The sequence below is a fragment of the Setaria italica genome, chromosome IX, assembly GCF_000263155.2.
Source record: "Setaria italica strain Yugu1 chromosome IX, Setaria_italica_v2.0, whole genome shotgun sequence".
NCBI lineage: Eukaryota > Viridiplantae > Streptophyta > Magnoliopsida > Poales > Poaceae > Setaria > Setaria italica.
The window spans coordinates 40739719-40753950 of NC_028458.1; the positions used below are offsets into that span (position 1 = coordinate 40739719).

Genomic DNA, 14232 nt, shown 5'->3' on the forward strand with positions numbered 1-14232 from the left:
TAACATTCAATGTGACGGGTGCTTAAATTTAAGCAAGTGAACCAAACCAGGCCTTAGATCCAGAGCTCTTGTACAAGCAATTGCTGTTTCGTAGTTACTGACCACTGTATATACGGAAGCGGCACTACCGTAATCAAGTTACAACTACATTGCTGATGGTACCACCTCGACAGCAACTTCATTGGGACTTTTAACTCGTTGTCCCCAAAAGGACACCGACATTCAGCGGGCTGTCAAGAGATCGAACTACTGCATTGAAGATATTCACATCGGCATCGGCTTGATCTGAATTTATGGCCACAAACTTGTCAGTACAGTGTACAGAATGGAGCATGTTCCTGAATGATGCAGCGTAACAGCGATGCTCTTCATGTAGCCCGTATGTTTTTTGGATGATGATGTAGCCCATTCATACAAATGGGCTAGAGATTTGGATGGGCAGCATAATGCAGAACCTTCAGCATGAGTACTGTGGCGAATGCGGGCACTCGGACAATCAGATTACTGTTTCCGAGCAACTTCTACTCGCTTGGGGCCTCAGTTCTCTCCATGTCCCACGAAATATCCGGGGCCTGTCCATCAAAAGCTGTTGAAGGCAATGTCACAACGACTCCATCAGCGTGACATGACCTTGTGGTCACAATCCGGTCCGGTCGGTACTCACAGTTACAGGAACCGAACGGCTGACGAATCTACATGTACATATCTGTCACATCGGATATTTTGATGCTAATTAGAAGTATTAAACATAGGCTAATTATAAAACTAATTGCACAGATATAGTCTAATTTACGAGACGAATCTATTAAACCTAATTAATCCATGATTTGACAATGTGGTGCTACAGTAACAATTTGCTAATGATGAATTAATTAGGCTTAATAGATTAGTCTCCCAAATTAGCACAGGGATTCTGCAATTAGTTTTATAATTAGCTTATATTTAATTCTCCTAATTAGCACCGAACATCCGATATGATACTACTAAAGTTTAACCCTGGTATCAAACAACCCCGAAGCATTTACAGTATTGCAAGCGAACGTGCAGTGCAGCGACGTTGTTGGTGTAGCTGTAGGCCCTACGCATCGCAACAGAATTTGGTAGAGGTTAAGGAGAGGGGGATCATGACGCCGAGCAGAATCACCGGACAGCGACACTGCTCTGCTCGGATACGGTGCTATCAGCCTACGCGGTATACGACTGTATCTGGGTGTCGCGACGGATTCAGGCATTCAGCTGCGTTGAGTGTTGACAGCGCCCTTGGACTTCTTATCTTCAGCAAATCAGCAAGCCTGGACATGAATCAGAGCATAGCGCAGAGCAGAACTTCCAGGCGTTTCACAAGTGGAAAGGCGTCCTCCTTTTGGCAACGCCACCGGTTATACCACTGCTGGTTTCGGCTCTGATTGTGAAGTCAAATTGTTCCACTACCCGCAGCCTGCAGTCAATATGGCAACGGGTAAAATCCGTGCGGATACAAGGTTCAAATATCCGTATCCGCGAGCAAAAATCACACCCGCGCCCGCGCCCGCTATCCGCCACGGGCACAAAACCGCGCCCGTGCCCGCTATCCGCAGATAGCGCATGCCCGCAGGCATGCCCATATACCTGCATAGGCGTTTATACAACAGTCAGTCAGTCACCAGACAGTAAAGCAATAGACAAAAATCATCGAATAACAGTTTAACAGAAATAAATAAGTCTAACCAAGCAAATAAATAGTTTTACACTGTTACACACATTAAGCCATACAAGTCATTATTCAACACCATTACATACATAAAAAGTTCAACCAAACTTAGTCGGAATCATCAGCAGTGATGCAAGATTCTAAACTCATCTCTTCTTGAATGTCTTGAAGGTATGACCAGAAGCTATCCATCATTCTATCAGCATCATCTACAATAAAATTTCATATATTTTAGTAGCAGCAACAAATAGTTCTTATATGCAAATGAACAATCTATTACAGGAGTAGTGTAGTACCTTTTAGAGTATGACGAAGCCAACTTTGGCTACACATCAAAGCTTCCAACATTTTAGGAGTAAGACGGCTGCGATGCTCACTTAAAACCCTTCCACTAGTACTAAAAGCTGATTCAGATGCTACAGTTGTGATTGGAATAGCCAAGATGTCACGAGCAATTTGCCTCAAAGTAGGATAACGAGTTCCCTCTAACTTCCACCAACCAAGGACATCAAAATAATCATTCTCATCATAAGGAAGGGTTTCTTCCTCCAAATAACGATCTAGCTCATTCTTACTTCTAACAAAGCTAGTAGTCTTCTTATTTGCTGAAAGGGTTTTAAAAATAGATAACACAACAACTGCACCAACTGAAGAAGAAGCACCACTGGATGATGTACCCACAAAGTCTTACTCTTTGACATGATAGTGTTTCATCAAATCAGTTAACAATTGATGGGCCTCTGTAACATAAGACCCAGCATGTTCCTCACCAAAAAGGGCAACATAGCAAGCATGTAACATCGTCATCTTAAGACGTGGATCAAGAATGACAGCAACAGACATAAGACCATGTATATCAGTCCAATACTTGTCATACTTTGCTATCATGGCAGCAGACATGTCCCTAACAGTATCATGTTCATCATGCTCCCAAGATTTGAGTTTAAGTTTAACCTCGCATACTTTAGGGAAGAAAAGGTTGGCTGTCACATATTTAGTTCCGGAAAATAGCTCAGTAAGGTCATAAAATAATTCTAATTTCTCACAAACTATAGAAGCAAATATCCAATCATCCGGTGGTGGACAAGTATAGTTCCTATCAAACTCATCCAAACGTTCAAAAACCTTCCTATAGGGTATAGCAATATTGAGCATGATATAGGTTGAGTTCCATCTAGTTTTGCAATCTAGTTGCAACTTCTTGCCTAATTCAACATTTTCATCTAGAGCAGTTTTCTCAAACTTTTCATACCTCTTTGGTGTAGCAACCCAATAAGCAATGCTTTCTCGGATGTTTGAAATAGCAGTTGCAATGACTTCCATGCCATCTTTGACTATGAGGTTGAGGATGTGCGCGCAGCAACGCATATGCAGCCATTTCCCTTTCAATAGCATGTTACTTGCACCAAGTCTTGTCTCCATTAAGCCAATCATGCAATCATTGGTGCTGCAATTGTCAAGGGTAATGGTTGACACCCTCCGATCAATATCCCAGCTTTGGAGGCACTTGTGCAATGAATCACAAATTACTTCTGCGGTATGGGGACATGGCACATACATAAACCTGCATATTTGAATCACACATAAGTTGAACAGGTTCACAAATTACAGAAAATTCAAATATGAACAGCAAGCAACAAAATGAAAAAATTGACAGTCACCTCAAAATGCAGCTTTTAAGCGTCCATGTGTCGTCAATGAAATGTCCAGTTACTGCCATATAGCCTCTTCTTTGATTATCGGCTGTCCACAAATCAGTTGTTATAGCAACACGACAATTGGTCCTTTGCAAGAATATCCTAGCTTTCCTTTTCTCACCCTCATAGAAATGCAAGATGTCCCTTCTAATAGTGTTTCGAGTGCCCATTTTAAACAAAGGCTGCAGTGCACTAACAAACTTACGAAAGCCATGGTGATCAACAATAGACAACGGGAATGGGGGCGGCGACGGCGCTAGCGGCGGCAAGGGGTCGTGGTAAGAGGCGGCGGCGGCCGGCCGGCGGCAACGCTGGATCCGTGGGGGAGATGGGGACGGCGGCGCTGGATCCAGGAGCCCGCGAGAATGAGAGATGCGAGTGTGCTGTGTGCGGCCGGCCGAGGGAGAGAGATTGAGAGTGAGACTGTGAGATAAATGAAACTCTAGATTCCGAGTATTGGCTTGGGGCCACATGTCAAATATTGGAGCGGGTTTGGCGGGTTTGCGGGTGCGGATATCATTTTTTCACGCCCGCGAGCAAATATCCGTTGGGTTTAGGGTCATGCCCGAACCCGTGCTCGCGGGCACGTACTTAGACCCATATCCGTGCACATCGGATTTCATATCCGCGGATTTACAGGTATTTTCTACCCGTTGCCATTTTGAGCCTGCAGGCGTTGTGTTACAGGGCCTTCCGAATGGTAACTTGAAAATTGAGGTCCTCTTTGGTACGACTCATTTCAACTTTGATTTCATCTATTTTACGTAAATCGAGATACTATAACGTGAATCTAGTTTCTAAGTCGGGACTGAAATGAATTAGAAGTCAGGTGAAGCTAATTAGCTTCACCGACTTTAGATTCACCGGTGAAACCGTTTTGGGAGAAGCTCTAAGAAATGACCCCGAAAAAGGAAAAGACCATAGAAATTCCCAGATCTGATCTTCCGAAAAAATGGAAGTTCCCAAATCCAACAGCGAACAACGCGTCATCGCCCACTACGCCTACGCCATCACTTCAAGTTCTAGCCCCATTTCGTAGATTCCGTTCTGGCTGAGGAAAGTCCGGCAGATTTAACACTCTTGCTATTCTTGGAAAATCTTGGCAATGTAACATTACATCCGTGATGCTTAGCCTATAAGCAATGAGAGGCTATGATATTCACCTAGATCTAGCACAGGAAAGTGAACGGCCCTCTACGGGCTCTACCTTGGGATGAATGCGCTCACGCAAACAGCGTACGCAGCAATCTACGCGGCGAATGAATCGAGCCATTCGTGCCGTGTGGTTCTCCACCTCGCCGCCGGCCGGAATCCGCAGGCGGTTCCTGCAGGAACAGAGCGCTTTATACTCGTTTCAGAAAAAATATAGAATCCGGTGGCGCCTTTTTTCTTGCCGTACGGATAACTGATTCTGCCTTTTCAGAAGAAAAAATAAATAAAAGAATTAGAGTTCATCACCACTAAGCTATCTGTCTAAGTATCTATCCATTACAGAAGCATCTATCCCGAGTCCCGACCACGTCATCTTGTCCATTGCGTAGCGTGCCTTTCCATCTGAGAAGGCGGATGGCCAACAGCCAACAAGTCAACAACGACGATCTCTCCCGTCTAGGGGTGGTCAAGGGGCATAAAGGGCCGGTGATCCGTTACCCCCCCACCCCTCCGGCACGTGCCTTTCCACCTGACGGGGGAGGCTGACACGCGGGCCCCGTGACGCCTTCAACGATAGGATCGAGGCGGTCGGTGTTCGGACGAGAAGTGGTAAACGTCCAAACTCGCACGGCCGCGGGGGTGCGGGGATCCAATCGGCCGGCCGGACCCGGGCAACCACCGTCCTGCGGCTTCCGATCCCGTTCCGATTCCAAGTTGAACTCCAAATTTCCAAATCCCACCCGCCGCCGCCGCCGTGGTCGTGGTCGCCACCCACGACTCTTCCACCCCGAGGCACCCTCCGACCATTTCGATTTCGAACCACACCCCCACACCAACAGCGAGAGATCAATCGAAAGCGGGAGCCGTGTTGAGCGAGGCAAAGGAACCAGGTGCCCCGGGCGGCGATGGATCACGGCAACCACCGGCCGCACTACCCGCCGTACCACCACCCGTACCCGCCGCCGCCGCAGCAGCCGCAGGCGTATCCTTACGGGTACCAGTACCCTCCTCCTCCGCTGCCGTCGTCCGCCGAGCAGGGCGCGCCGTACCTCGCTCCGTCGCCCTCGTTCCCGGGGTACGCCGCCGCGCCGCCCCAAGCGCCGCAGCAGTACCACTCCGGCCCGCTCCAGGCCTACCCGCCCCCACCGCAGCACCACGCCTACCCGCCGCCGGCGCATCCCTCGCTTTACGGCCACGGGTACGGCCCTTACTCCTCCCCGTACCCATCCTCCTACCCGAGCCCCAACGCCAGCCCGGCGCTCTCACCCAGCTCCAGCTTCCATCACCAGCATGGCTCCGCGCCTGAACCCGCCTCGCACGCGCCCTCTGCGCCCGAACCCCCCTCGCCCGCGCCCTCCGCGCCGGCCTACCCCATCGAGGATGTCCTCGCCACCATGCGCCTCTCCGACCGTTACGACTACGCGCAGTCGCCCTCCGTGCCCCCGCCCTCGACCCCCTTCTCGGGCGGCGGGATGCAGGTGGTGCCCTACGGCGCGGCCGCGGGAGGCTCGCAGCACGGCGGGGGGATGCAGGTGGTGCCCTACGGCGCGGCCGGGGGAGGGTCACAGCACGGCGGCAGCGTCAGGGCGTCGCTCAAGGTGGTGCTGCTCCACGGCACCCTCGACATCTGGGTGCACGACGCCCGGCACTTGCCCAACAAGGACATGTTCTCCAAGAAGGTCGGCGAACTCCTTGGCCCGCGCATCACCGGCGCCGTTGGCAGCAAGATGTCCAGCGCATCCATGACCAGCGACCCCTATGTCACCGTCCAGGTTTCGTACGCCACCGTTGCGCGGACCTACGTCATCCCCAACTGCGAGAACCCTGTCTGGTCGCAGAACTTCATCGTGCCCGTGGGGCATGAGGCAGCCGAAGTCCAGTTTGTTGTCAAGGACAGCGATGTCTTCGGTGCCCAGATCATCGGTGCAGTGGCCATCCCGGCTGAAAAGCTTTTGTCTGGGGAAAGGATTCAGGGTGTCTACCCCGTGCTTGAGCCCAATGGCAAGCCGTGCGCTCCAGGAGCTGTACTGCATCTGTCGATACAGTTCATCCCTGTCGCTCGCCTCACAATGTACCACCATGGTGTCGTTGCTGGTCCGGACAGTCATGGCGTGCCCCATACTTACTTCCCACTAAGGCGTGGCATGAAGGTGACACTGTATCAAGATGCACATGTGCCTGATGGTTGTCTCCCAGATATATGGCTTGGCAATGGGCTGCGCTATCAGCACGGGCAGTGCTGGCGAGACATCTATGATGCCATATGCCAGGCGAGGAAGCTGATTTACATTGTGGGGTGGTCAGTTTTCCACACAATCCACCTTGTGAGAGATGGGACTCAGGCTCCATCACTTGGGGACCTGTTGAAGACGAAGTCACAGGAAGGGGTGCGGGTGCTGCTTCTTGTTTGGGATGATCCAACATCAAGGAGCATTCTTGGATTTAAGATGGTATGTACTATTTATCAAGTTGAAAATATGCTGATTTAAGGTCTTTATGCAACAAAAGAAACATAGTTTTGCCTGTACACATTTTTAATGCTCTCAGTCTTCTAATACTTAGATGCCTTTTCAAATTTATACAAGTTGCTAAGCAGATGCACAGTAGCACTAATGATGTTCCTCTGTTATTGAAATCAGTACACATATTTCTTGATTAAATTGTGCTGCAACTTTTTTTATCCTGAGCAAACCATGATGTAACTTTACTTTGTATATATTTCCATGGTGTTCGATTTAAAGGATTTGCAGAAATACTGGCGATCATCTGTATTGAGTATTATAAGTGTATAATCCTCAACATTTTTGAAAGACTCATAGTCCTTAACATAGTGTCCAGTTTCTCTATCATACATTTTGGTATCTTGTTCGCTAGACATTTGGTTGCATGTTCACATATTTCATGATGTTTAAGAATTGAATTGCACCATGCTTATAAAGGTTTACTCATAGGATGGTTTCATGGGCACACGAGATGAGGAGACACGCAGATTTTTCAAGCATTCTTCAGTTCAAGTGTTGCTTTGCCCACGATCTGCTGGAAAACGACACAGCTGGGTGAAACAGCAGGTTATCTCTAGTTCTCAATTGTGATGACGATGTTGTACAAATTTACCCTTTATTTTGAATCATATGTTTTTTTCACTAGCAAATTATATATACCTGTACCATTTATCAAAGTCTACCCACCCTCCAGTGGCGTAGCCACAAATTTGCACCTTGGTATTCATCTAAAAAATATGGTATTCACATGACGTGAGTATGCAACTACTATGTGGGTATAGTTAATTTTCTTGAAAAATCTTTGGTATTCACATGAATACAGGTGCATACCCCTGCCTATGCCACTGCCACCCTCACAATTTCTTTTATAAAGTGATCAGCATTGTGCTATTTCTTTAGTTGCCATCTATTTATGTACGAAGTTCGTGTGGACCAGGAAACGGGAACCATTTTTACCCATCATCAGAAAACAGTTATTGTGGATGCTGATGCCGGCAACTATAGAAGAAAGATAATTGCTTTTGTCGGAGGCCTTGATTTATGTGGCGGGCGATATGATACACCTTGGCATCCTCTGTTTCGAACTCTTCAGACTGTGCACAAGGAGGATTATTACAATCCCAACTTTGCTGTAAGTCTAGTTTCTGTGTAGTTTCTTATGTACTGATTCCTAGCCTTTTCATAAGACTGAAAAGGTAGGAACCTCGTATGATATTTGGTTCTTAGTTTAAAAGGAAAATATTTTAGCGTTGGAAAAAAATTAGCATCTGACCTATTATCTGTCTTTATTCTGTGGCGATTCTGAAAATAATTCCTCTTTCCATTATTTTTTTTATCATAGAAAACAATTAGTTGCCCTATTCTCTATCTTTTTCTGTGGCAATTCTGAAACTAGTTATTCTTTGCCATTGTTTTGCAGACAGTTGATGCTCGTGGCCCAAGGGAACCGTGGCATGACTTGCATTCTAAGATCGATGGTCCAGCTGCTTATGATGTTCTACAAAACTTCCAGGAGCGTTGGTTAAAGGCGGCCAAACGCCATGGGATTAAAAAGTTGGCTAAATCGTATGATGATGCTCTGCTCAGTATTGAAAGAATACCAGAGATTATAAACTTAAGTGATGCAGCATATTTTAGCGACAATGATCCAGAGACATGGCATGTTCAGGTATTTATAGCATTGCTATAGTTGAATCTTTTTGTCCCTTGTGTTGTTTCTCCTTTCAAGCACTAAACTTTCTTTTATTTTAAAATTCAGGTGTTCCGGTCTATTGATTCAAACTCCGCCAAGGGATTTCCGAAGGATCCACGAGCAGCAACCATGAAGGTAACTGTTAGTTACCATCTAGCAATGCTATATTCTGTAGGTTTTGCCATTTTGCTGTTGACTAACGCTTTCTGTTTTGGCTAACAGAATCTTGTTTGTGGAAAGAATGTACTTATTGACATGAGCATACATACGGCTTATGTGCATGCTATCCGGGCAGCCCAACACTATATATATATTGAGAATCAGTACTTCATCGGTTCTTCATTTAATTGGGATTCAAACAAGGATCTAGGTAAGAATGCAATATAAAATTTTGTTTTGCTTTATTCTTTATAGTATGATGCACAGCGACTTCAAGAAAAAACATTCTACCGTCCTTCTTTTTCACTTTCCTCTTTTAACTACACATCTTATTTGCAAACTTTCCTATATTTCAGGGGCTAATAATTTAATACCTATTGAAATTGCTCTTAAAATTGCAAACAAGATCAAGGCAAATGAAAGGTTCTCTGCATATATAGTGGTTCCTATGTGGCCTGAGGGCAATCCGACTGGTGCAGCTACACAAAGAATTCTTTACTGGCAGGTTTGATTTAACAGTTCTGTCATTGCCTGTGTCATGTTTCTTGTGTTCCTATATATGATATGTTTCCATATGGCTTAGTCACATCTTTGTTTTATTTATAATGCAGAACAAAACCATGCAAATGATGTATGAGACAATATATAGGGCCTTGAAAGAAGCAGGCCTGGATGATATGTATGAGCCTCAGGATTATTTAAACTTCTTCTGTCTTGGCAACCGTGAAGTTGCTGACAGCACTAGCACTTCAAATGCATCAAATACAGCAAATAATCCACAGGTGACTACTTTCTTGTTTTTGTTCAACAAATTATGCTGAGTGAGGACTTAGCAAGCATTTTTAATTTGTTCCTGCAAAAACTTTTGAGTTTTATTAAACAGAGTAGTTAACAATACATTGAGTTATGTGACCTTTACATGGACCCAGCTCAACAGTTCTCTCTTTTTCTTGGCAAAGTATATATGATTCCTTTAGACTGTATTGTGAAGTGTGAAAACATTAAGATTCTGATTTTATCAATCTCTGCGGTTGAATTGTACTGTTAATGTCATATCATAATGATTCTTAGAGGATATTGGTATAAGGTCTTGTTTTGACCATATATGTAGGCCGAATTAAGATCATGCACTTGACTTTGTCACTGAGACGCTATTTGGAAAATTAAGATCCCTACTTGTGATTTTTGTTTGAAAGGAACCTCTGGGTCAATGACTGAAGTGATTTGACCTACTCATGAATTGTAATCTTTACCTAAATGTTAATGACCAGTTGGTATTCTGTTTACTTTCCCTCATGTAATCAATTTTGTAATTTGACATTGATTTTTTTCTATATGATTTATTCTTCTTCTGAATATGCCCTGCCTGCAAGCTTTAGTCATCTATTTTGCACTTACTGTTCAGGAACAAGCTAGGAAAAATAGGAGATTCATGGTCTATGTACATTCAAAAGGCATGATTGTGGATGATGAGTATGTGATCATTGGATCTGCTAACATCAACCAGAGGTCCATGGAAGGAATAAGAGATACTGAGATTGCGATGGGAGCATACCAGCCACAGTATACTTGGGCTAATAAGGTTTCTGCCCCGCGTGGACAGGTATAAAGCCTCATACTCAAGCTGACAAATATCTGTTATACCATATTTCTCGAGACATACGAAACTGAGCTGTCTCTCCAAGTTCCTTATTTTGTGATTGTGCTTGGAGTTATTTATACTTCAATGTCTTCACTGCTACTGCTTCATTGATAACTTGATATATCTGTTTCAGCTGTTTATCGTGTCAGGTTGCATTTTTTTTATAATCGTCAGGGGCGCAATTGATTTCATGATGCAACTGATGCATATGGTGTTGTGCACTAAATCAATTTTCTTTATTTTACTTGTAGATTTATGGCTACAGAATGTCCTTGTGGGCTGAGCATATTGGAGGCATTGAGGAAGACTTCAACCATCCAGAGAGCCTGGAATGCATGAGGCGGGTACGATATCTCGGGGAAGAGAACTGGAAGCAGTTTGCTTCTGATGAGGTGACAGAGATGAGAGGCCACCTCATGAAGTATCCAGTAAGCGTTGACCGCAAAGGCAAGGTGAAACCCCTGCCAGGATGCACAACGTTCCCTGATTTGGGTGGGAACATCTGTGGCTCATTTATGGCCATCCAGGAAAACCTCACAATATAAGTTTTAGTTGTGCAATAATACAAGCGCTGATGGTTTCTGAGGTACCCTGGAGAACAGTAATAGATCACTAACTAATGCTATTTCTTGAGAGCGTAGATAGGATGCAAATTTTGCAAGAGGTATAGGTTGCAGACAAATAGGGGAAATGTTATCAGTGCTTTCTTCCCCGTCAAGTTCTTTTTTGCCCCTTTTCTTGATTCATTTATTACATATATACCTAGCCAATCAATTTGTTACCCCTTTTTTGGTCCTGTACAGAAAAATATTTGGGGGGGGGGTTGTTCAGGAATATGACATTTACAGTAACTACCAAGATGTACCATGTAAATCTGAAAATTGTCCAAGTGTAAATTGATCCTGCAGAATAATTTGGAGTGGTGGCTATTGAATTGCCTTTTCCCTTTTCGGTATTTGATGAAATCACAAATTCTTTTATTTCCATCATGCCAATGCAGCATAATTTTTCACTGTTCTTGCGAAATGCTGAGCTATGCATCTCAAGGGTGTGAAGGATTTGGAATCAACAACCGGAAACTAGAACTATCTCTAGAGAAGAGTAAAGAGAAAAATAAAATAAAACTACTCTAAAGCAGATAGTCAGGTACCCCGATACAGAAATCATTTGCTCTTCTTGATCATTTCCTCCATCTCTCTGCCTGGATTTTCACACCCATATACCTTCCGAGCATCATGACGGTGGCCTGCGGGTTGGTGCCTGGGGAGTACTTGAAGGTGGAGCTGTCGATGACCCTGAGCCGCTGCACGCCGAACACCCGGTAGTCATCGTCGACGACGGCGCCGACCTGGCAGCCGCCGTGGTAGTGCCAGATGGTCATGACGGTGTCCCTGCAGTACTGCTCCGGCGTCCGGGAGTCGTTGGCGTGGCGCGGCAGCAGGTTGACGGGGAAGTTGGCGGAGTCGGTGAAGATGGACTCGACGGAGGCGTTGGCGTAGGTGAAATTGGCGAAGGCCCGGGACTGGATGACCCGCTCGATCGTCTCGATGCCATGCACGCACCGGTCCAGGTCCTCCTTCTCCTGGAAGTAGTTGAACGTCACCGCCGGGTTCGCGCGCGGGTCGGTGGAGCGCAGCTCGATGTGGCCCGACGACACGGGCCCCAGGATCTTCTCCAGGATGAAGCCGCCCCGGAACGCCCGCCTGTCCAGCCGCCGCATCGCCTCCGCCGCGCGCTGCAGCGCCTCCGGCGTCCTCTGCTTCGGCGGCAGCGTGCCGAGCTGCCCGGTCTGCAACTACATTGTCAGTATGGAAGCACCCATAAAATGCAGAGGATCGGAGGCGAATTGGAACTTGGAAGCACCTGAGGAGAGAAGAGGCCGAAGTTGCGAGCGAGGCGGCGGACGCCCTCGGAGACTGGGATGCCGAACTCGGAGCCGCTGACGCCCTCGATGAAGCTGCCGGTGCGGGTGATCCCCACGACCTGCACGAGCGAGAGCGCGACGGGCACGGGCGACGGGATGAACACCGAGTTCATGGGATTGTCGGCCACGCCCTGCCCGACCATGGGCTGGTCCACTAGCACCTGGACGCCGTGCGCCTCCAGGTGCGCCTGCGGCCCGACGCCGCTCAGCATCAGCAGCTGCGGGCTCCCCAGCGTCCCCGCCGATAGGATCACCTCGTTCTTGCCGCCGTCCTGGAGGTACACCCGGTGCTGCACCCCCAGCGGGTCGCTGAACACCACGCCGTACGCCACCGGGTACGGCGCCCCCTCTGTCATTTACACAGGAGCAAACAGCCGTGCGAATTCTTCAGTCCAGAACCGTCGATCATGTGTGCTGCCCTGCACGAGTCACGAGTGCAGGGGTGTGGAGGACGTACCCTGCTGCCTGAAGAGGATCCTCGAGACGGTGGCGTAGAGGAGCACGGTGAGGCCCCCGGGGCGCGCGTGGCGGAGGAAGTCGGCGGCGGTGTGCCGCTGCCCGCTGCTGTCGAAGATGGTGCCCCCGATCTTGGTCCCCGTGACGTGGTCGAAGGTGAACCCGTTGTCGGGCGTGACGCCGGCCTCGAGCAGCGCGTCGCGGAGCGCCGCCTGCCACGGCGGAACGTCGGGGCGGAACACCAGCGCGCGCTCCACCCAGCGGTAGGACGAGTTGACGAGGCGCGCGTCCCACCCGGCGGCGTGCACGTAGTCGTTGCTGGCGCGCGTGTAGAACCCGGCGTTGAGGCAGCTGCCACCGCCCAGCACCCGCGCCCGGGCGTTCACCACGCCGTCCTCGGAGATGAACCGCTGCGCCGGCGACGCCGGGGACGTGTCCGCCAGCGCGTCCGTGAAGTGCTGCTGGTTGGACATGTTGCGGTAGGGGAGGCCACCGCGCTCCAGGAGCAGCACGCGGGAGTGCTCCGACAGCGTCGCCGCCAGTGGGCAACCCGCCGTGCCGCCGCCGATGATGATGTAGTTGTAGTGCGACACCAGGGGCGCGTCCTGTGCGCGCCGCACGAACCGCAGGTTCTCGAGTTGCTCTGCACGCATGAGCACGGCAATCCAGACGTCACGAGACTGCAAAATGCGAAGAACATGCGACACATATACCCGGAAGTTATCGGGCACAAACCATCCTCTGAGAGTGCGACGAGGCACAAGGAGCCCAGGATGGTGGCTAGAACCAGCGCCGCCGAGCTCGCAAGCCCCAGCGCCATTTTCGCCGGCAAATTCAGCAGCCCTAGTGGTCAGATAGGAGAAAAGTTCGGATCGTTTATATATTTGAAGTTAGCTCATGGGTAGATTGAGAGTAGATGTTTAAATATACTGCGTGGTTGTTCTACGGTGTAAAGATGAGTTGCGAGGAATCGAGGATGTGATAATTTTGCAAAGAATGCTTTGCGTGCTGGAGGGATGATGAGATGAGTGAGACGAATTTATTGCGGGCAGCAAGCACGAGAGTTTACCTGCCAATCTTTGGGACTGTTTTTCATTCCATGCATAAACAAGTCCTGCAACCTATGTATGTTTGATCCGTCCTTCTCACCCTCTCATCGTTTTAGTTTCCTGTTACGAGGACGACGGAATTGGAACGGACTGAATGCCAAAGTATCTTATTTTTTTTTACTCCCTCCGTCTTAAATTCTAGAGTTGTCTTGAATATGATTTTTATCCTAGCTTGCACATTGTCTTACTTACTCATTGAAATTTGTTTC

The 14232-nt window shown here is 47.9% G+C and overlaps 2 protein-coding genes across 2 annotated transcripts; one reads left to right on the forward strand and one right to left on the reverse strand.

Annotated features, from left to right (window-relative positions):
- The first annotated feature begins 5160 nt into the window (after positions 1-5160).
- On the forward strand, positions 5161-11480 carry LOC101767580 (phospholipase D gamma 1). Its single transcript, XM_004983810.3, has 10 exons — positions 5161-6989; positions 7491-7607; positions 7978-8172; positions 8461-8709; positions 8800-8868; positions 8956-9103; positions 9249-9397; positions 9504-9674; positions 10298-10495; positions 10786-11480. The coding sequence occupies exons 1-10, from the start codon at positions 5445-5447 to the stop codon at positions 11077-11079; spliced, it is 3135 nt and encodes a 1044-aa protein (XP_004983867.1). The 5' UTR covers positions 5161-5444; the 3' UTR covers positions 11080-11480.
- A 111-nt stretch (positions 11481-11591) lies between these two features.
- On the reverse strand, positions 11592-13747 carry LOC101767186 (protein HOTHEAD). Its single transcript, XM_004983809.2, has 4 exons — positions 13650-13747; positions 12916-13557; positions 12398-12807; positions 11592-12323 (listed from the first exon to the last, which is right to left on the reverse strand). Exons 1-4 carry the CDS (start codon positions 13732-13734, stop codon positions 11715-11717), a joined length of 1746 nt encoding a protein of 581 aa, XP_004983866.1. The 5' UTR covers positions 13735-13747; the 3' UTR covers positions 11592-11714.
- Between the last annotated feature and the right edge of the window lie 485 nt (positions 13748-14232).